Source organism: Schistocerca gregaria, chromosome X (assembly GCF_023897955.1).
Source record: "Schistocerca gregaria isolate iqSchGreg1 chromosome X, iqSchGreg1.2, whole genome shotgun sequence".
NCBI lineage: Eukaryota > Metazoa > Arthropoda > Insecta > Orthoptera > Acrididae > Schistocerca > Schistocerca gregaria.
In genome coordinates, this window is record NC_064931.1 from 364,810,786 (window position 1) to 364,835,840 (window position 25,055).

General features: G+C 39.2%; 1 protein-coding gene across 4 annotated transcripts in view; it reads right to left on the reverse strand.

The window, feature by feature from the left end:
• The window catches only part of LOC126297445 (transmembrane protein 39A), a 181,146-nt gene that overhangs the window by 93,509 nt on the left and 62,582 nt on the right, over positions 1–25,055 (reverse strand). For all 4 annotated transcript variants that reach the window (XM_049988293.1, XM_049988294.1, XM_049988296.1 and 1 more), the window contains exon 6: positions 6,054–6,193. In XM_049988293.1, the coding sequence (XP_049844250.1) occupies positions 6,054–6,193 (140 nt within the window). The remainder of the gene's footprint in view (positions 1–6,053; positions 6,194–25,055) is intronic.

Sequence of the window (25,055 nt, forward strand, 5' to 3'; positions counted from 1 at the left end):
CCCTGCAGTTGTGTCTTTGAATAGACGGATTTGCAAGTTCATTTCCTGGAATGCTTATGTAGCTCTGTGTCCAGATGAACGTCACTGACTTTCCAGAGCTGTAGCGGTCAACCAGTAAGCTCTGGATATTAGAGACCAAAAGACTTTTGGGATAACACAGGGATGTGCCTTTTAAGCAACTCAGGGAATTGCTACACGTTAGAAAGTTCTTCGTGGCCAGGGATTTGATGAACCACACAACCTAAGATGCGCCAACAAACTCTGCAGTGTATACACTTCAGGCACTAGGCAGAGAAAGCCTCTCATGTCCCCTTGCATTTGCAAATACGAAACCAACCCTGTCGCTGACTTTTGACCCATCCAAGTAGATGCATACTGAATTAGAATAATTGTGGAGGATCGAATGAATCAGGTGTTGCAAAAGGGTAGGATCAGTGTTTTTCTTGAGGCCACAAAAGAGGTCCATCTGTATCACAGGGCAGGGTACAGACCACAGGGGATGTCAAAAGGAAGCCCCAGGAACACAAACTAAAGGAGGCTGTTGGAGAGCCTTCAGTACAAAATCAAAGTGGATTCCTGCTCGTCTACCCAGTTTTGGGCAATGCACAAAGAGTCTGAACTGTTGGTTATTGAACAGAGTTGAGTGACATGGGTGAGCAGGCATCTGACAGATTGCGACTGCATAATTATCCAGAAACTGCTGTCGTTTAACCTACAGCGGTAGGGCACCAGCTTCCACCAGGAGGCTGTCAACAGGACTCGTACAGAAGGCCCCCCATCGCCAACTGCATGTCAGTGTGGTGAACAGGGTCTGAATAGGATTCAGCACGCTCAGTACAGACAGTGCTGCCAAACCATTGGCAGGATCAAATCAGTGCTTCGTAAAATCTCAGAACTATGTGGTCCACAACCCATAAGGAGTTACTAACAAAACAGAGAGCATTTAGCTTCTTTATGCAAGCTGCCTTGAGCTGGCAGACATGTGGAAGCCCAGTTACCTTGTTGTCAAATAAAATACCTAAGAATGGGAAAGTTTCCACGACTTCAAGTAACTGGTCAAAAACATAAATTTCTGGGTGTGGGTACACAGTTCGGAGTCAGAAAAAATGCACAACTCATGATTGTGCAGGAGAAAATTGAGAGCCATAACTCAGGGCCCAGTCATGTACTCTCCAGACAGTCCCATGAAGTTGGGACTCAGCAGTGTACAGTGATGCAGAGGTATAGCACAGGCAAAGATCATCCACATACAGAGACGGAGAGACTATGGAGTCCACTGCATTTACAATAGCCCTGATAGCGATAGCGAACAGCATTACAATCAGGACTAATCCCTCAGTTTCCTGTACATATTGGTTGCCAAGAGTCGAACCTGCCCAGACCCAAGAAAGTTGAAGAGAGAGGAAATTCTGGATAGGAATGGGTAAAATGCCCCAGAAATCCCTTTCATGCAGTGTAGATAGGATCTGATGTTGCCTGGTGGCATCGTATGCCTTCTGCAAGTCAAAGGACACAGCAATCAGATGATGTTGATTCGCAAAAGCATTGTACACTGCAGATTCCAGATGAACCAGATGATCTGTGGAGGACTGGAAAGCCCGAAAGCCACTTTGCAATTATGATATATGCCCTCAAGCTTCAAGGCACCAACAAAGATGGTGATTGACTATTCATTCAAATAGCTTACACAAACCACTCGTCAGAGAGATTGGCCAGCAGTTAGTTAAAATACGTGAGTCCTTTCCAAGTTTCAGGCCAGGAATAATAATACCTTCCCATCACGGAGAGGAAAATTCTCCTTCCTGCCAAATACGATCAAAGAGGCCAAGGATATATTTCGTGCTGTCAGCACAAAAATGTTTCAGCATTTGGTTATGGATTTTGTCGGGTCTAGGGGCCATATCTCCACACACTGCCAAAGTGCTGCAAAGCCCCCATTTGCTAAAAGGGGCATTCTATGAGAGAGAGCTCTGTGCATGGAAGGATAGCAGGTGGCACTCGGTCAGGTGTTTCTGGGCCAGGAAATGAAGACGGTAATTACTGCCAGTGAAGTGTGCCACAAAACATTTGGCAAGTAGCATAGGATCAGTGCAGACGTTACCATTGACATGGTTGTCAGGAACCACTGTGGGTGGTGGATGGCTGCAAATGCAGTGGAGTTTAGTCCACACTTGGGATCATGGGGTGTGGGATTGCATGGATGACACATATTTCTCCCAACACTCCTGCTTTCTTTTCTGCCCTTTGCCTGGAGTCTCTTGAATGCTATTAAATTTTCCATAGAGGTATGGCACTTATGATGTCGGAGTGCAATGAGGCATTCCCTGATGGCTGTGGCTATATCAGAGCATATGAGGGTACAACCCCCACTGAATGCCCTCTCAACATTAATGCATTTGTATAGTAGGGTTTTTAGTATTTCAGAGCAGCAAGATGTATTACCGTAAACTGTGTTTTCTGAAGTGCTATGCCAACTAAGAAATAAGTGGCCAGTAAACAACGGAGTTCAGTCAAGTGGAGATAGTAGCCGTTGCAGTTCCACTGAAGAAGCATTTGGAAAGTGGACATCAAATCCAAAATGAGGACCAGAATTTAAAAATCTAAAAAAGGTGAGGGATCCACCAGTGGTGCCATACATAGGGCCATTGAAAAGATCTAGATCCAACATGCCGTAATGAGAACTTCTGAAACAATAGGTTGCTGTTTCTCTAGAAGAGGGAGTAATCCAGCAACCTGTTCTGCATGCTGTGCGGAACAGTGGTTAACATCACTGGATAGTACGCTACAGATCTCTAGTTCAAACTTGTCCACCATCAATTATTCGTTATTTAGTATTTATCATTTCTGGAAGTTTCTCGAAACATCTTATGCTTATAATGTTCATATATCTTGAATATTCAATGTTTGTATAAAAAGCAGCACTATGTGCAGGAGTTTTTGCAGTACGTCGGTGTTCATAATAAACATACCTTCAGTGTTAGATGTTGTGCTTCAACAAAAACCCTGCTTTTAGATTTTGATGAGTGCGGTTACAGCATGACAATATGACTGCTTTTACATATGGCCCCACTTCAAACAGGATATGATAAATTTGTACAGCATTGGAGTAAGACATGCTGGCTGTGCATATTGGACAGGTCTTATACGTGGGACGCCCATGAGTACGACTCGTGCGCCAAGGGGTTGATAATAGATGCGTCATAAGTGTGTACTAGGGTATTGTGTTGACTGGGTTTATGCCAGAATATGACTTTGAAAGGGGTGAAGTTTGTGGGCTGTGTGTTCCTCACTTCTGGGTATGACAGTAAGCAGTCAAAGATATAGTGAAGGATATGGTTAAATTGTTCAATCTGTGATGCTGCTGGGTGATGAGAGGAGTGATGCTTTGCAGCTGGTTCCTGGATGTGCTCAGAGGATTGTGGGCTTGTGTGGATACAGCAAGGAAAACCTGTTTGCAAACTAGGTTTTGGGAGTTATGCCTGTTTGTGTAGGCCTTATTAAGATCTTCATCATACTGGACAAGGGATTACTTGTCACTGCAGATGCGCCATCCACAGATGGCCAGATTATTATTTGCATCCCACCAAAGAGTTTTAATTATCATATCAATAACAGTACACACACACACACACACACACACACACACACACACACACACACACACAGTAAGTTCCTTTAAACTTAGTGACCAGATGTGGCTCATAATTAAAGGTTCTGATGTGGTGCTACCCCAAAACATATGTTTCAATAAATTTCTCAGCAATGTATTACACAAATTATCAGTATTCATTTCACATATTTCCCATATGGATTTAAATGATGCTGTTCAACATTTTTGGGACTGTTTTTATGGCATAGTAAGTAATGTTTTTGTAGAAGCTAGTCTTAAGGCCATGCCTCGAAATGCTGCTTAGCTCTATGTACCACAGGTTTGGAGGGCATGACTTCTATTGTGAACAGCTCTTACAGCTGTCCTGAAGGCTCTGGACTTCCAGCCTAAGGATGTCTTACCACCTCCACACAATTTTCACGTTCCACTGCTTACATCAAAAAGGTGTGAACAGAGTTGCTACAACTTTGCTACTGAATCCCTGTCTCTGCATTATACTTTAATGCATCTTTAATCAACATTTAGCATTACTCTTTTGAAAGTGTTTTCGATAGTTTTTTTGTTTCTGCCACTGGCTATTTTATCCACTGTTAAAAGAAGTTTGCAGATGTCTTGTCAAAGTGTAGTGGTCTCATCATCTAGTGACAGTTTTCACAAACAATTAATTTCCTTGCTTCTGACAGTGTTTGCAGGTAATGCGAGCCATCAGCACGTTCTTTTTTTGGAGTGTATTGTGCCCGAATTTAGAGAGTTTTACTTTCTTACAATTAACAACAGCATACCACAAGGTCAGAAACAGCACAACATGAATTCAGTATGCATTTTATCAGGTAAAAATTTGGAACATGCAGTTAGGATGAAAGTGAAGGAATGTGGTGCACCCAGACACGATCTAAACATCAATCAAGAAAAAAAAAGTGTCAAATCCAAGCAAAAGTATACACGTAATTTTAACAGAGCAATGTACAATGCAGCTCAGTGATTGCATTGTAGTGAAGTGAAACACACATTGTTCTGTTTCACCTGTCTTGTGATACAGAGTAGTTATAGTGCCTGGACTGAGAATGGTACCACAGACTTAAAAAAATTTCACACAAAGGTGAAACACCATTTCATTGAAAAACACTTAAATGGTTTTACTGAAATTTAAATGCTAGGAGAAGGGGACATGATGTGCCAATTAGACAGTGTTTAATATAAAGACATACAATGAAAATGTGTCAAGAAACTGGTGTATGATGAGTAAACTGACAATCTGCATTAAATTTTGTGGCAAATTCGAGCTTGCTTCAAGAGACAATGACGTAACTAAACATTTCAAGCACACAGGAATGTTTAAAGGTCTAGTTATTCTGATGTCAGAACTTGACGGCATGTTGAAGCAGCACAAGAAACCATACTAAAAGCAACATTTTTTGGATACATCTTTAATGCACTATATCCACTTAAAATTCATAGTTTTGTAATACACGAGTATAAATACGATGAATACGGTATGTAAAAATTAACATAATGGTTGTTCGGGTTGCTCATGTCAACTTGTTACAGTACAAAACCTATGATGTCACAGAAACATTAATGTTTTGTCACGCAAACTCACAAATGCCGTGGTTTGAGCACTCAAAACATTAAACATCTCAAGTTTAAAAATGAAAACAGTAAAAACATTAAACGCATAGTTAATTCAACATATACCGCATTAAAGATCTCTCCTAAATACGTCTTTTAGACAACTTGTTGCGGTAAACTGTTGGGAAATGTGACATTTGGGGATAAATAAGCTACCTATGGATTTTATCTTGGAGTTACCTTTTGATGTTATTTAGTGGTTGATTATGAAATGGAAACAAGATACAGTATGTAAACATCTGGCTGGAGTGTGATTTTGTCCCCTCCCCCTGCACTTAAAATTTGCTGAACAGTAAATGTCGCAGACTTCCCCAGTATGGAAACCACGAGCTGCCCCTGATAATGACCATGACAAGACTTGCACTTTACTCCCAGTATTAAGTCAATCAACATGAACTCTGGACTGCTGTCTGTTTTTGTGAATTAGTGCATTATGTAAGGTTATTAACATTTTCAGTTGCTTGAATGACGTTACTGCATTAACATCACATACTACTAAGAGTTGACTGCTGCTCCAACACATGCACCTTATGTAAAATTCTCTTAAATTTTATTGAAACTAAACATCTCACAGACAGTAAAGTCATCAGAGATCACATACTTGTGCAGACTGGATAAACATTAGGTAATGAATCAGTACAAAGAAATCACATCAACACATGGCTAGAATTATTTAGAAGAAAAGCAGAAAAATAATCAAAGTTTCCTGTACTGAAATTCAAAGTCCTCCCAATTACACATCAGTTTCTTCCCCAACTAGGCCACCTCATCTCGTAATGCTTTTCGATGAATATTTGTACAAAGATGAACTCACCTGAGAAGCTGTTGCACTAAGGGCCACAGCTGTGCTGGGCACCAAGTTATCACAAAATGAGTTAAGGCACAATATACAAGGCGTCGACCCAAAATGGTAACAATAAATCCTACCAGGTATGGATCAATAAGATAGAAGTTCTGTAACAAATAAAAAGTGACATATCAGCAGAACACTGCTAAAAAACTCAATAAATATACATACATATATATACACATACATAAACCCCCAGAACTGAAGAACACATTCACAACACTTTCAGGGTATCAGTTATAGATCAGCATCTGTTTACATTCATTAGATATGTAATAATTGGACCTCATAACCATGTCACTTCACTTAGTCATTCACTGATGAGACGAAACATGATGACCACCCGCTCAATAATGTGTTGGTCCAACTTCAGACAAGGATTCAACTTCATATTAATTCAAGAAGTCCTTGGTTGGTTTCTGGAGGTATGAGGCACCAGATGTCCACATGCAGATCAATCAATTCTTGTAAATTACAGACCAGTGGTTTGTGAGCACAATGTTGATGCCTGATAGTTTCCCCTGTGTGTTCAATCAGGTTCAGATCAAGCAAACATCATATCCAAGACATCAATGTGAGTTCACTATCACATTCTCCAAACCACTGCAGCATGATTGTGTCCTTTTGAAACAGAAAATTGTGCTGCTGAAAGATACTGTCGCAATTGGGGAAGACATCAAGCATTGAGGGATGCAGATGGTCCGCAATAATGTTCGTGTACGTAGTTTGATTACTACCACAGGTCCCATGGAAGTCCATGTGAATGTCCCCCATAGCAGAATCTGTACTCAACAGCCAGCGTCCATGGTTGGTGCACATTTTGAGTAGCCATCCAACTGGTTGACAGCATGGTGTATCTTGACACTGCCTCTGACCTAAAGTAACATGAAACACAAATCATCTGACCAGGCACCATGTTTCTATTGGTCCACAGTCCAATGTTGATGATAAAACGTCTACTGCAACCACAGCTCATGACATCATTGGGTCAAGATGGGAACACACAGGGCTCATCTGTCATGGAGACCAACGTTCAAAAATTTGTAATGAATGGTGTGTTCCATAACTCACATCAGCAATGTACACTGTTGTCAGATCTGTTTGTCACCTATCTTGCTTTACAGAGCAGACATGGCTCTGACCTTCACATTCTTGGACGAGGTGTGGACGTCCAACACCTTGTCGCGAACTAATGGTTTCACTGTCCTCAAACCACTTTTCACAGACGTTCACTACAGTAGGAAAGGACCATTTCTGAAATGCTCATTCCCAGGCACCAGGCCGTAACAATCTGCTTTTTGTCAAAGACGCTTATGTTAGCAGATTTTACCAACTGCAGCATGTATTGTTGCTACAATGTTACCCCATTTGACTCTACTTTGCTTCTACACTTGCCCTACCTCAGTCACACGTCTGCAATGCCACCAAGCGGCATTCAGTAGCGGTGCGCAGTGATCATAATGTTTGGGTCATCAGTGTATGTAGGCTACACATTCAATGCTCCATGCACAATTTGCAATTTTTTTAAGCTAGTTACAATTAAGTTACAGTCCCCACATAAAATAAAGCATCCCTGCTTATATTCTAAGTGTACTGAACTGTAAAAACGTTCATAAATTACATCTGGAATGAGATTTGTTTTGGACGGTGTCCACACTCAGCAAAGCACAATTTTATCTTGTCTTCTATAACCCAGACATGTTTTGCTGAAGTTTCAGCATTGTTAGTGGGCTTTTGTTTTCTTTCTTGATACCCTATGCTGTGATTTTCCTTTTTATTTTCTGATCACTGCAGTTGTTTTCTACCACAGCTCCAGTTTACATTTTTTCAGGTTTCCTCTTTATTTTCACTATGAATACCTGCACTATGCAAGTTTCACTGTCATTGTTTATGAACTACGAAAACAAGATGTGGACAGCCATACAGTTGAATGTGTTCTGGGTGGGAGGTCTGTATCTTTGTAAGGTGTATCTGCCATTTTTTATTTAATTATTATTTTTTTATAACTATCTCTCTCTCTCTCTCTCTCTCTCTCTCTCTCTCTCTCTCTCTCACACACACACACACACACACACACACACACACACACACACACACACACACACACACAAATAACAACAATAATAAATTAAATGAATGAACACACACAAAATCTTCCAGATTGAATTACTTAATGTTAGGCCTAACCGTAACATCCCCAGTCGTAAAATTTTCGAGTAAATAACTTTTCTATTTTAAACTCTAAATGGTTGCAGATGACAAACTGTGGGGAAAAAAAACAAAGCCTATGGGAGCAAGGTCCATATACAAAGCTTTGTCTGTTTTAAAGAGCCTGTTTCTTGTTGTTTAATGGAAAGCAAATAAAAGCCCACTGACAATGCTGAAACTTCAGCAAAACATGTCAAAAAAATATAAAAAAAGATAAAATTGTGTTTTGCTCAATGCAGATCACCCTTCAAAAACAAATCTATCAGTAAGCAAACACAGGAGAGCTTCAACCTCAAGTTTATTATTTCAATGCTCTGCCAGGCATTTCCGGGCAAGCTCTACAACAAATTACGAAACACCACAGCAAAATTACAAAAAACTATTCTAAACATAACATTCAACAGACTGTGTCTTTCACGTAATTTAAAGCTTAAGGGGCGTGGACGGCATGAGGGGCCAAAAAGTGGAAATTTTTTTATTTAGTATAATTCTGTTATTCTTCCTCATTCTAAAAATAATTATTTTATGTATAGTACCTCATCATTTTTGTGTTTAAATGCCTTGGTAAAACAGATACAGTTCACGACTGCGTAGCTGTCACACTACCATCAAACACAAAACCTTGCTTCCAATGCCTTGTTATTTCGTAATAGTGCCACTACTTCCATAGAAAACTTGTTTGTGTAATAGCCTTGAAGAACATACAGACTGTATTATGAGCAGGGATTTATTGCAATCAATGTTTCTGTGGACACAAGTAAATTACTTGGGTTGACTTAGGTTCTTCACATGTGTTGTGAATGTGTATTTAACCACTTTACATTCTAAAATTCCAAAAGCTATGAAGTTTAATTGCAGTCGTAAATTTTATGGTGAGAAGGGAAGAAAAGCAGCCCAGATATTCTGTGCTATGATGGAATCTCCCACCGCCACCAGTCAAAATTTGAGAGAGATTATTAAGGTTTATAATGCCCTAACAGAAGTCTGTGAAGCCTCTATACAAAGGGCAGTGAAAGAAACTGTACATATTTGTCAGTCTATTGATATTGGATGGTTTCCGGCAAAAGACGGGCCACACATTGCTGAATGGAGTTGTCACAGTTATTCCTGAAGATATAGGGAAGGTGCTGGACTATGCATGTCTCACGAAATACTGCCAAGGTTGTGCCAGTAACATAAATGAACACAAATGTGACAAGAGCTTTGAAGGTTTCAATGGTGGTATTGAATGAAAGGTAGCACACACTATTTTTAGTACATCAATTGCAAGACGTGGTGTGCAATACACTCACTACCTTGGTGATGTTGACTCTATAAGACTTTAATAGTGTAATGGTTGCTAAACTGAAACTGGTGAAACTGATTTTTTTTTAAAAAAAATGTAATGTATAGGATGTGCAGAAGCCAATGGGGACAAGACTTAGAAAACTCTGCAAGGGCACAAGAGGAAAAAACTCTCAAATGACAAAGCAACTGATGGGCAAGGCAGACTCACCAAATCAGAAATAGAAAACCTCACAGAGTATCATGGTCTAGCCATCAGGAGAAACAGCAAAAATGGCAGAGGGATAGGACAAACAATTTAGACAACCCTGTTTCACAGAACATCCACTGATGAGCATCCGCAACATGGCCTCCACCTAAAATGAAAAACTCCATGAAGCAAGTGTAATAGGTGTGAAGCTAATGGGCAAAACCACACACACATGTACACTCCATGCCAGAAACTAGTAGAACCTAGTTTATATGGGTGTGGTGGACACCATAATATGTTTTAATGTTGGAGTAATACTCAGATTAAAAACCATGGGCAGACTAGGTATCAAAACTGGTGATAATGTGAAAAGCAGACTGCTGTGAACTGGACAAGCAACATGTCGCCGAAGCTGAGAAAGCTGCAGAAAGCAGGACAAAGGAGGCCAGAATAACAAAGAAATGAAAGAAAACTAAAGACGACGAAAAGGACACTCAGAATCAACAAGACTGTGGAAATGGAATGTTTTGACATGTTATTGATGAGAAGAAAATAAAATGCAAACCTTTAGTTTCAGTTTCCGATAATCAACGTTTTTGTATACTTAGGTGTCATCATCTCACCCAACATTAAAGCTACAAAAACAAAATTTTGCATGAAAAATAACCCCACCACATTATTCAACACTATATTAAATATTTCAAGCTGGAGCATGTCATATGATCTTAAATTATTAGAAGAAAAAATTGACTTCTAAAAACCATTTTTTAAAAAATAAACAAAACAATGAATTGGTAAATATTCCTGCTTTACTGTTTCAACAAGTTAATAATTAAAGGAATGACATTTGTTTTGGTGGTGGTGGTTAGTGTTTAACATCCCGTCGACAACGAGGTCATGAGAGACGGAGCGCAAGCTCGGGTTAGGAAAGGATTGGAAAGGAAATCGGCCGTGCCCTTTCAAAGGAACCATCCCGGCATTTGCCTGAAACGATTTAGGGAAATCACGGAAAACCTAAATCAGGATGGCTGGAGACGGGATTGAACCGTCGTCCTCCCGAATGCGAGTCCAGTGTGCTAACCACTGAGCCACCTCGCTCGGTGACATTTGTTTCGACTTCTTATTTTGAACAGTGTGGAAGTTCAGTGTACCTAAACGAAAAATTACATGTGATTCTCTAAGCAAGGAAAAAAAATCAATATTCACTTCACTGTATATTCCACAGTTTTTAATTTTTTTTTTCACACAGAGGTCACAATATACTAATTATTTGGTTAAAGTTTCATTCCAATACCTTTTAAAGTATTTGGGTTATTAAATTTCAAAATACTAGTAAAAACTACAGCATATAACGTCCAGGCCCCTTTAACGATACACTGAGGTGACCAAAGTCATGGGATAGCGATACGCACATAAACATATGGCGATAGTACTGATTACACAAGGTATACAAGGGGGCAATGCACTGGCAAAGCTGTCACTTGTATTCAGGTGATTCATGTGAAAAGATTTCTGATGTGTTTATAGTCACATAATGGGAATTGAGAGACTTTAAATGCAGAATGGTAGCTGGAGCTAGACACATGGGGCATTCCATTACAGGAATCATTATGGAATTCAATACTCCAAGAGATCAACAGTGTCAAGAACATGCTGAGAATACCAAATTTCAGGCATTACCTCTCACCACGGACAACGCAGTGGCCGACAGCCTGCACTTAACAACCAAGTGCAGCGACATTTGCCTAGAGTTGTCACTGCTAAAGGACAAGCAAAACTGCATGAAATAACCACAGAAATCAATGTGGGACATATGACGAACATATCCATTAAGTCAGTGGGGCAAAATTTGGTGTTAATGGGCTACAGCAGCAGACAACCAACGCAACTGTGCCTTTGCAAACAGCATGACATTGCTTGCAGCGCCTCTTCTGGGCTCAAGACCATATCGGTTGGACCATAGACAACTGGAAAACTGTGGCCTGGTCAAATGAGTCCTGATTGTAGTTAGTAAGAGCCGACGGTAGGGTTCGAGTGTGACAGAGACCCCACAAAGCCATGGACCCAAGTTGTCAACAAGGCACTGTGCAAGCTAGTGGTGGCTCAATAGTGGTGTGGGCTGTGATTACATGTAATGGGCCGAGTCCTTTGGTCCAACTGAAAAGATCACTGACTGGAAATGGTTAAATTTGGCTACCTAAAAACCATTTGTAGCCATTCATGGACTTCATGTTCTCAAACAATGATGTGCCATGTCACCAGGACACAGCTATTCACAATCAGTTTGAAGGACATTCTGGACAATTCGAGTGAATGATTTGGTCACCACCAGGTTACCCGACATGAATCCCACTAAATATTTATGAGACTTAATCAAGAGGTCAGTTCATGCAAAAACTCCTGCACTGACAACACTTTCACAATTATGGATGGCTATAGAAGCAGGATGGCTCAATATTTCTGTGCACGGGACTTCCAGCAACATGTTGAGTCCATGCCATATCAAGTTGCTTCACTACACCACTCAAAAGTAAGTCTGACACAATATTAAGAGGTATCCCACAACTTTTGTCACCTCAGTGTATACATGTCAATGTAGCAGTATGTCTCCTGCAGCCCAACATGCCAAACACAAAGCCAAAATTGGCTGGCTGAAACAAGAAATTAGATGTCTAAATACAAAGAAGCAGCAACTCACTGTAGAACTATCCTAAATTCATCTGGAACAAGAAAAACACATTAAAATCTGTGAAATAGTTAATGACATCATTAATACAGTCAAACAAAACACAGGAACACTAATAAAAATAAAATGGAGAAACAACAATAAAAACTAAACACACTTTTGAAACAAAATAAAATCATTACAAAAAAAAAAAAAACAGAAGGCAAACAGACCACACTTTCTACAAACACATGGTCAACCTTACTGACATACAACTAACTAACCACATAATAAATTTGCTAGGACCTAAATACATCATCAGCACACACATTACATACAAGACAGTGGAGAATCTTATCACGAAAACTGAATACATAAGAAAACAACAAGAAAGAAACAATAACTCAAACTTCAATGCAGGTCTAACAAGAGAGTTAGTTGCAGAAGAAATCAGGTGCATAACAAAGGAAAACAAAAACAACATACTGACAGGAACAAAAAGAGAAGAAGAAAAAACTCACAGAAAAATAATGAACAAGCTTACAAACAACGGGGTTCACGTCACGAGATCAGACAAGGACAACACCATGATGGTAACAAAACAGGAGGAATACAAAATAAAACCTTAAAATTTCTAGATGACAACATAATGAAGCTAACCAGTCACCCAACACAAAGATAGCAGAAAAATACACAGATGTGTCTAAAAAACATCTCACACATATTCACAAAACAGAAAGTGAAATGGCTAAAACAAAAGAACCCCAAGGCACCCACACTGAACAGCCTACTAAAGCTCCACAAGCAGGATATTCCAGTACGCACAGTTGGAAATTGCAGAAGTGCACCCACATATCACCTAGCCAGAGAAATACACACATACTTACAGAGACATAATTTATACACAAACAACAGAAGCATACACAACAGCAAAGAGCCGATACAAAATATCAAAGACATCAACATACCCACAACAGCCATACTCACATCATTCGACATCACATCCATGTACACGAATATCCCCAGCACTGAAACCATCAACATCATCAAACAACAATTAGATCAACAGAAAGATATTCCCAAAATATCTGAAACAATAGTAAGACCCAAACTATACAGGGTTATATATTGGTATCACTACGTAGATGACAACATATGCCTTTTAGATGAAACACCCAGTCGCATCCAACAACTCTACAATGACACAAACACAGTTCACAAAAAAAGGGAAATCACCATGGAAACAGAAAATGACAAAATGTTAAATTTCCTTGACCTTACAATACACGGACCCAACAACCAACACCAATTCTTCACATTCAGGAAAGTTACCACCAAAAAACACACCATCACTCGAATCACCCAATTGCACACAAACTAGTCGTTTCCAATATATGCTGCACAAACTGAACAAAACTCCACTCAGTGAAGACAACTACAAAAATGAATTACAGATAATCAAAGAAATAGCTATAGAGAATGGATATGATACAAACATTATAGAGAAACTGAATTACAAAATTAAAACAGAAATGAAGGGGATATCTAATACACAACAGCTCATCACCAGCTTACACACACACACACACACACACACACACACACACACACACACACACACACACACAAGAAACATCCACCCCAACAACAAGCAAATGGTACACTGTCACTTACAATAACAAGGCATCCCACAGGATAGGCAACATAAAAAATAAATAAAAATAAAACCAAGGGGGACAAATTGCCTACAGAACACATAACTCAATACCAACCAGACAAACACAACATGTCTGTTATTTATGAACAGACATGCCAGGACTGCAAATCAATTTCTATAGGACAGACAAGTTGAAACTTTAATACCAGATATACGGAATACAGAAGAGCATTAAGAAGTGACAGCTATCATTCTACATTTGGTGAACAGGGACATAAAACACAGTCCAACAGACATCAACACCAACTTAAAAATTCTCAACTGGAGCAACAGCCCCCACAAAAACTAATAATTGAAGGAAAAAAAAAAAAACACAGAAACACCACAGTCAAAGGAGAACAAATAATAAATACACAGCTCTCTGCAACAGAACAAAGAACTATCAGACCCTCCTCCCCACCCCCAAAACACACACTAAAAAAACATTATTTAAATAAATAAAACACACACACACACACACACACACACACACACTATAGCAGATCAGATACACCTCAAAGTTCCCACTCAGGACACATTCAACTGTCTGCCACATTGTTTCCATAGTTCGTAAACCTCATTTACATAGTCTGTAAAATGGCAGTGAAAGTTAAATAGTACAGGTTTTCACAATGAATGTAATGGAGAAATCAGAAAAAATGACAAACTACTAAAGAAAACGAGTGCAATAAAAGTATACTAAAAAAACAAGTGCAATAAAAGTATACTAAAGAAAACAAGTGCAATAAAAGTATTTAAAAAAACAGGAAAAGCACAGCATATGGTAACAAGAAAGAAAATAAAATGCTAATGACTAAGCTGAAACTTCAGCAAAACATGTATGGAAAATAGAAAAAAAAAGATAAAATTGTGTTTTGCTCAACTTGGATCCTCTCCAAAAAGAACTTATTAGTAAGCAAACATGGACAGAAGAGCTCCAACCTCAACCCCAGTTTTTAAGAAGGACCATAGGACAGATGCACACAATTACAGGCCCCTATTGTTGACATCACTCTGTTGTACAATTATGGAACATGTTTTATGCTCAAGAATTACGACGTTCTTGGATAAGGAAAATCTCCTCTATAAAAATCAACATGGATTCTGCAAACCGAGAGCCTGCAAAAATGAACTCGCTCTGTTCCTCCACGAGATCCACAGCGTCACAGACAATGGCGCTCAGGTTGATGCTGTGGTCCTTGACCTCAGGAAGGCATTTGACACCATCCCATGCTGCCATTTAGTGAAGAAAAAATGAGCTTATCGAGTATTGGGGCAGATTTGCAACTGGATTCAAGACTTACTTGCAGACAGAACTCAGCAACTCGCTCTTAATGGAACAAAATGAACATATGTAAAGGTAATTTCCAGTGTACCCCAAGGAAGTTTGACAGTACTATTATGTTTACAATATATATAAATTATATAGTAGAAAGTGTTGGATGCTCTCTAAGGCTGTTCGCAGACGATGCAGTTGTCTATAATAAAGTAGCAATACCAGGAGATGGTAACGATTTGCAGAATGACCTCCAGAGAATTGATGGATGGTGCAGGCTCTGACAGTTGACCCTGAATGTAAATAACTGTAACATACAGCGCATACAGAGGGGAAAAAAATCCACTACTATATAGCTACACTACTGATGACAAACCATTGGAAACCATATCTGCCGCAACATATCTAGGAGTAACTATCCAGAGTGACAAAGTGGAATGATCACATAAAACAAGTACTGGGAAAAGCACATGCCATACTCAGATTCATTGGAAAAATCTTAAGAAAATGTAACTCATCCATGATGGAAATCGCTTATAAGGGGGGCTTGTTTGACAGATTCTTGAGTATTGTTCATTTAGCTGGGCTCTCTACCAGATAGGACTGATAGAAGAGATAGACAAGATCAAATGAAGAGTGACACGTTTCATCACGGGATCCTTCAGTTGGACACAAGAGCATTACAAGTTGCTCAACAAACTCAACTGTCAGACATTACAGAAGAGGTGTTGTGCATCACGGAGAGATTTACTAGCGAAATTTCTAGAAAGCACTTTCCGGGAAGAATCAGACAACATATTACTTACCCCACATACGTCTCACATAATGACCATGAGGGGAAAATTCAAGAAAGTAGAGCCAATACAGAAGCTTACCGAAATCATTCTTCTCACATGCTATTCGTGAGTGCATCATCATTGGAGGGCTCAGTTAGTGGTGCAAAAAGTACCCTCTGCCACACACCATTAGGTAGCTTGTGGAATATAATGATGATGATTATAACTGTAAATGTTAATTAGCTTCCAAATAATCAACAAAATAAACACAGGGTGGCAAAATACAGCAAAACATCATATGGAGTACAGAAAATGACATGAAGCAAATATGAAGGCAAGTTGAAAAATACAGCCATGGACTATGGCAAATGTGAGTTCACTACATGCAGATATGTGACTATTTGCTGTACCCATGAATATCAAATAGCTGAATGAAAAATCAAGGCAAAAGAAAGACAGAAGATTAGGGTTTAACATACTACTGACAATGTCGTTCATGTCAGAACAACTTTACATTAGGAAAGGAGAACTGAGGTCTTTTTCAGTAACTGTCCAAGCATTCTACTTCCGTGATATAGGAAAATCACAAAAAACCTAAATCTAGATAGCTGGATAGGAATCTGAATCGCAATCCTTAAAATTGTGGAACCTGTGGCTTATCAAGTCAATAGCCTTTCTGTAGTGGCAACACCAGTTCCCATCAGATCACCAAAATTAAGCATTGCCGGGCTGGGCTAGCACTTGGTTGGGTGAGCATCTGCCGAGCGCCGATGGCAAGCGGGGTGCACTCAAGTCTTGTGAGGTAAACTGGTGAACTGAGGGGCTCCTTGATTGAGAAGTAACAACTCTGGTCTCATAAAGTGGCATACAGCTGGGAGAGTGGTATGCTGACCACATGCTTCTCCACATCCGCATCCAGTGAAGCCTGTGATCTGAGAAAAACATGGCAGTCGGTCGGCGTCCATGGCCTGTTTGGGCAGTGTTTAGTTTAGTTTTAGTGTCTTATCAAACAAGCCAACAGATTTTACATCAGCAATGCAAGGGCCATATTAGAGGGTGTCCTAGGAGGAATGGTCAATATTCCGGAATAGGACGAGAATGTTCATTTGAAGTAAAAAAACTTTATATGGAGATATGTCCTATTCCAACATTTAATGTATGTTTGTTTTTGAGTTAGTAGTGTGCATGTAAGTGCCTTATGCCAATCACTGGATTGGTCATTGTAGTACAATTAACTGGCCATCAGTCTTGCCAGATCTTAAGCCATTAGATTTTTGTTTATGAGGTTGGATGAAGTTAGAGGTGTACAAATAAAAGGTAAATATGTGAGATCAACTGCTTGGTTCCTTCATGGATGCTGTTGCCCTCATCAGGGGACACACAGAGGCACTCAGACAAGCAACACAACATGTTCTTCCAGGAGTTCACAAATGCACTGAAGTTGATGGTGGGATATTTCAACATTTATAGTAAACTGTGCAACAGCTGTAATGTGATGTGTACGATAATGTTTTGAGGTGAATGTGTTAAAAAGGCATATTTTTTAATTGATACTTTGTAAATAGCGTACTGTAATGTTTACTCACTGTTATGCATGTGTAAACCTGACAATATATTGAACAATACACAAAACAAACAACAATGTAGTTAAATTTGTTCTCTTTCAGAAACCATTTGGAATTGGGCATACATCCACATGAAGCTTTTGCTTCAAATGATTTTTTTTTTTTTTCATTTCCCCGAATATTGACCATTCCTCCTGGGACACCCAGTACACAAACAGAATAAAAACACTTTATTTCATGTCCAGCATCTGTCTTACAACCAGGAACAATATGCACATTCATTTCTAGTGCACTGTGATACTCAATATGCACTAGAGAACATTGCATTGACAAACACTAAGAGGAAACATTGAATTCATTCTCATTAACGAAAACATATAGATAGATAGATATAGATAGATAGATAGATAGATAGATAGATAATGAAAACATGCATCATAACCTGCTGACTTCCAATGTCACTGAAAGACTGAGAAGCATGTTTTGTCTTGTAATCTCATGGGACCTATCAATGGATTATGTCATTCAATCGATACACCTCTTTACACTTATCTGCAATGGTGTCAATGCAAGAGGAGAGCAGCACAGCATTTCTAGCCAGCAGGTCAAGTGCACCCATCAGCTGGCCAGTGTAAGGCCAAGTGGTAGGAAGCCAATTTTCACTTCTGTTCTATAGCTCATCTGTTCCTCTCCGTGGCTGACTCAAGTATGGACAACAACTCTGCACTACACTGGTTATATCTGGATATTCTTTGGACCGGACATGTTATTTTTTCATAACAACTGGGCCTGTTTGTGATCTTTGTATGGCTATGTCCACCCGCCACAACTAAATTCTATTTTGGTAGTCTGTGATACCATTTTGGCCAAGTGATTGATTTCAACCTCACTTATAAGTTATTACCACCACCATACTGCAGGTTGTGTTAATTTTGATAATTTTCATTTGCAATCCTGGTGAATTAACACTAACAGTGACTCTTATGAACCATGCATCATTTGTTCTGCGGTTCAGTGTATTCAGTAAAGCCTTAATAAATGACTTTTTAAATCTTAATTAGGGATTACAAAACTTTTGGGAAAGGATGTTTCAGATCAATCGGATAGCACAGCTACCACGGATGTGAAATTTTTTGACTTTTGACAACAGTAACTTAATTAACGTCATGAGTTGTTGAAACAATGGACCAGCAAGGCTCCCTGGCAGCCGCAATCTCTGTCAGCTATTCTGGCTTTCCAACTGTAACAGTGCACAAAAGGACCTGGACGTTTACCAGACTAAGTGACATTCCGTGGTGCACTCAATGGCAGCAAACTTTTTTGCTGTCCATCAACCCCTGGTTATGTTATTTCTTGCAGAAATTTGGATCCCTGTCAAAAAACTTAGAATTACTCCACTTTGTTGTGGTCACAGCTTGATTAGAATTTTTGCATCATCATAAATCAAACTCCGAAACCTATGCTTCGTGAATTGCAGAGCTTCAAAAATTGAGTAGAAAGTGTAAACTTGCATATGCTTGCAACCTACTGCACACAAATTTTAATTAGGGATGTTTTAATTTCTCTCTTCCCAGATAGATGTACCTGGACAGGCTTGCTTTAAGTCAGATCTGTCATTAGCAGGGGAGCTACATATAATTTTTCTTTTGAAATTTCTCAAGTCATCCAAGAAACATTTTCCATTAACTCTGAAGAGTCTATGATGGCCCTGGTAAGGACCAATGGAATCCAATAGAATTTTCCTTCAGATTATAATGTGGCAAACATGTCTCATTAGGTGGCATCCTGAGAGCCCTGTCCTAGACCACACAGTGTGTTTCAGAGGGGACATTTTTGGTTATTGCCTAGCTGTCCTTACTGTCACACTGACTGCCGACAGTCTTTTCATAAGGGGCACACAGCAGAAAAATGACAAAGTCCAATAGGTGCCTAGCCACACATTTCTATGAGCCAGCTCGACAACATTACAGGATGTAATCATGCAGTGGATTTATGAAAAATACTGTTATGCATGGAAATGAGAAATGTACCTGTTACATTCTTATTTGATACAGGTACGTCTGTCACTATGATCAATCAATCAACATACTTTAGTACTGGTGTTCTGCCTTTGGATAGTATGCATACCAAATTTTGGGCTTATGATGATCATGAAATGGTCAAATGAAGCTCTGTTTAAAGTATAAACAAGTGATCAGGACATTGCCTTTTCTCACAGTTACCAATCCTTTTACAGGAAATATTTCTGGACCTGATGCCTATTTGGCTTTTGATTTTTCTATTCAGCATACTGTTAATACTACCAAAATCTGCAACATTATTTAAGTCTGACCTAGAGGCAGCCTTGACTTTTCAGACAAACATTGTTTTGAAACCTTCCACAGACTAATGATTTCTTTAGTGCCCATCTGACTCCTTTGGTCCTTTGCAATGAAGTGAAACAGAGATATAATAGGCCAAATAACAGCAAGTGCTTTCATCTAGTCCCTTTAGTCAATGAGCCTCTCTTCCTTAGCGGTTAAATGTAAACCCAATGGCACCATACCCTGTGGGCAACTCTGAACTTACTGTCAATGCCGATGTGAAAATGTATTCCTACCCCATACCTCGGTGCGAGGAGTCAAATAAAATTTTTGCATTGAATACACTTCTGGCCTTTACCAGTATAACAGATTGCTTGTTTAGGGTAACGTTTGCACCTGAAAGTTTTTGTACAGTTGGTAGTGGGTAGTTCTCAATGCATCAGTTATCTTGACAAAATCCTGGTTGGGGGTCATACAAATGAGGAACATTGAACATTTTACATCAGTTTTTTGCAGCTCTTTATAAAAGGGGCCATGGGAGCAGTTTTTCTACATGTAAATTTTTTCAAGCTCCCAGGAATTACCTGGGACACATCCTTAGTAAAACATCCAGGTGTTTCTCAGAAAAATTGTTTAATGATGTATCAGCCTCAGTTGCCATTGATTTTGGCAATGGATGCAGCTTCTCATGGCACTGGGGCAGTCCTTTCCCAGAAGTTCCCAGATAGTTTGTTTCCAAAATTTTAACTCTCAATAACATTGTCTGTAAACAGAGAAGGAAGTGCTGGCTACCACTTTTGAAGTGCATGAATTTTGCATTATTCTGTACAGAAATAGATTCATTTAGTTACTGACCACAAGCCTTTGCAGTGTTTGTTTGGGTCCAAAGCTGAACTGCTAGAACAAATAGCTCACAGTCTTTATCATTTGGCTTCGTACTTACCCAATTACCAGTACTACAAACGTTATTGCCCTTCCCATCAAAGTCCTAATGCAGATGCCCTCTCCACACACACACTATGGCTTCATACTTAGAATCTGACAGCCAGGAAACCATCTGTTTTCAGATAGAAGGTTGAGCAGGCTTTGAAGGACTTCCCGATAAATTCTAGGAGTGTCACAGTGGCAGCCTGGTAGAATTCTGTATTGCAGCATGTTTTCCAGTATGTCAATGCTGGATGGCTTGCCAAACATTTTTAAAAATGTGTGCAGTTATCAGGAGATAGCACAGAGAAATGACAGGCATTTCAATATTTTTTGTATTTTGTGAAAATTAAAATTACAGCCTTAAAACTTGAATACACATTGTACACCACATATCAGTGTTGGCTTTCAACAATGGGAGCCTACTGAAATTTTTAGACTTTTTCAACAACTGAATGGAACTTATTGCATTCACAGTGGAGAACAGCATGTATCAGGATGCCATGCTACAGAAAGATCCATTGCAGATGAGACTTGAGTTAGTCTGTGAAGTACACTCACATGTACGTAACTGGCAATACAATTTCTGAAAAAAGTGGGGATCAAGTTTCAAATTCCAGTCCAGCACAATGTTTTATGTTAAAGCATATATTCATCACAGCATATACTTTGCCCAGAATAAGATAATTCTTGGTAACACTGTATCAGGCTGTTTTAAAATTAGAGTCGTGTGACTTTTTATACACCTAAAACTGCAGAAGTGCTTAAAGTGACCACATTGGCACTTAACATATTGCTTAAAAAAACTTCTTTCTGAAAAGAACATTTGAACTGAAGTCCTATATTACTTTAATTTGTAGTTTAAATTTTTATTTGTGATTCTACTTGGTCTGAGATAACACAACAAAGGAAAATAAATTCACTGTAACTACACCAATTGATACATGGTTACTCATATATAAAAACTCAAAAAGTTTTGTATTGTTGCAGCTGCACTTCAGATTTGCACCACAGAAGAGTAGCAGTGGAAATTTAGGCAAGATGATGACAGCTGCCAAGAAAGCGTTACAGGAGACACATATGTAGACATGCTGGAGAATTGGCTCATGCTTCAACTGGACACTTACAGTGTGGACTTCATCCACAAATGGGATGGTGCTTCACTCCACTTCCATCATGATGTTCGTGAATTCTTAATGAGGAAATTGATAAACTGATGGATCAGCAATTCACGCTCTCCCAACCTAGCCTCTTTGCATTTTTTTTTGTGTGGGGTTATGTGAAAGATTCAGTGTTTACGCCTCCTCTACCAACAATCATACCAGAAGTGCGAGCTCACATCAACAGTACTTTTGAACAGATTGATAGGGATATGCAGCGCCAAACGTGGGAAGAACTTGATTATCATCTTGATATCTGCAGAATCAGTAGGGGGCACATATGGAGCACTTGTGATATGCCAAAAACTTTGAGGTTTTTGTGTGTGTGTGTGTGTGTGTGTGTGTGTGTGTGTGTGCAAATCCCTGTGACAATATTTCAAATAACATAGCTACAGCAAATATGTGAAATCCCTTCAATCATTTAAAGTAACCCTGTATGTTTTCTTACTATCATGAGTCCTGAATGCAAACAATGAACTGCTTCAAGACTAATTTCATAAATTCCCAACAAGTATTTCTTACATCAATCATCTTATTCTTTCATGAAGACAATCTGCTCTATCGTCTACATTCCTTACTTGCTTTTTACTAATTATCTGACTCACATCTACACCCATCTTCCCCCATTTTTCATGTCTTAGTTATCTCCTAAGATGCTGCAGAAACTGCTTAGAGTTCATTACTTTCCCTGTAAGTCCTCTATATATAATCTAAATATTTACTTCAGTGAAGTCTAATATATAGGGCAGGTTTTATAACTTGAGACAACGAAATCTTTCAAAAAAATATGCTTCATATCAGAAAATGGAAAACTTTGTGTTTATTGCTTACAAAAGTGCTATCCAGCAACAGTGAGGTGGAACACCCTGCCCCTAACCCCTGGGGTATTGTAGAGTGGGGGACAATTTTGCAATCTTGGAGCATCCATCTTCAATCGTAGTATCGGATGCTACAGAAAAAATACATAGCTTTTGTATCCAACACTTTTTTCACTGGGAGATAGATGGCACAGCAATCAACAATTTAACACAACTGACTTCCAAAATGGTATTAGTTTAAAAAAACAGTGAACACAGTTCAAAACATAAAAGCAGATGTGTGTGGGAAATGACTACATGTTTGACAGTTTTTCTGTTTAGTGGTTTTGAAACATTAATTCATCCATTACTTGATTTGATCTCATTGTGTGCAAGTCGTCCCTTGTTGCTTAAATACACTCCTTCATAAACAGACTGTGTTACTAGTTAGAATACGAGCTATTATGATACAAATTTGAAATGCTTTACATTTCTGGAGAAATGTGGCAAGAATGTTAATAATGCTATAACCCTTTATGCTCAATGTCTTGCAAACAGGGTGCAACCACATGCTTTTTTTGTGTTATTTGACAGTTCACCCACATAAACACTCGCCAATTATGTTGTGAATAGGAAGTTTATCAGACAACTGTTTGCTAAATTTTGAAACACACAAAATATAATCTACTTCATATTTCCCTCCACCAGGAACCTCACAACAATGATTTCCAGAACTGAGTAACATTTTGCCAATGCTCGCTTCAGCAAATATGGACACATCCCAATTTCTCTGCTCCGATATTGTTGTCTGATCAGTCAGCCTATATGAACCATAATAAGATTAACAGACACAACATGCATTATCGGAATGCGGAAAACTAAACATTGCTTACACTGCTTTGAACATCAGCATCCGTAGAATGGGAGTTTGCTGTGGAATAATTGGTGTCAAACTCAATTGGTCCATTCTTTATCAATGACACTTTAACTGGTGATAAATACAGAACATTCTTGGATGACGCTCTTTCATTATTGCTTGCAGACCTCCCCTTTGACTTGCAACAGACACTGTAGTTTCGACATGATAGTTTTAGTATTAGATGACATGTGCAATCGTCGGTGGATTGGAAGAGGCCAGTATCTTTGTGTGCAAGTCGCCAGATCTCACTTCATCTGACTTTTGTTTGTGGGATTACTTGAAGAATGAAGTTTATAATGAAATGCCAACAATGAGCAACAACATGATTCAACGTATCACCAATGCATGCACCTTGTACTGACCTTCTGACTCAAATGATACATTTGCTGAAGAGTTCAAAGACAAATCAAGTCGCATATCAAATAGGTACCTGACGCATACGTTTATTCTTGGTGACTTCAATCTGTCCTCGGTATGCCGGCGAAAAATTGTCCAAAATCATGCTAAATGCATTCTCAGAAAATTACACTTAGAGAGAAAAAATGAAACAACACAAAACAATTATCCAAATTGGACAGGAATTGGTAGATTTGATGTACATATACAGACAAAAAAATGATTACAATTTCAAAAAAATTCGTTGATTTACTCAAGAGAAAGAGCTTCACAAACTGGCAAGTCAATAACGTGCCGGTCCACTTCTGGAAATTATACAAGCCATTATTTGGCTTGGCACTGATTGATAGTGCTGTTTAATGTCCTCCCGAGGGATACTGTGCAAAGTTCTGTCCAATTGGCATGTCATATCATCAAATGTCTTGAGATGGTTGAAGGACCCTGCCCACAATATTCCAAACGTTCTCAATTGGGGAGAGATCTGGTGACCTTGCTGGTCAAGGTACAGTTTGGCAAGCAGGAAGACACGCAGTAGAAACACTTACTGTGTGCGGGTGGGCATTATTCTGCTGATATGTAAGCCCAGGATAGCTCGCAATGAGGGGTTACAAAACAGGTTGTAGAATATTGTCAATGTACAGCTGTGCTGTATGGGCTAAGAAAAGAAATGGCAGGCCATGCAATCACTCCTGACTGTAGGGCCATACAGCAGGTGACATTCACGCTGGTAACCCACTGCTGTCCAGTGTGTATCCAGGCACGTCTTCGGCCTGGAATCTCACTGAATAGAGTACAATTGTCTTCCATGAT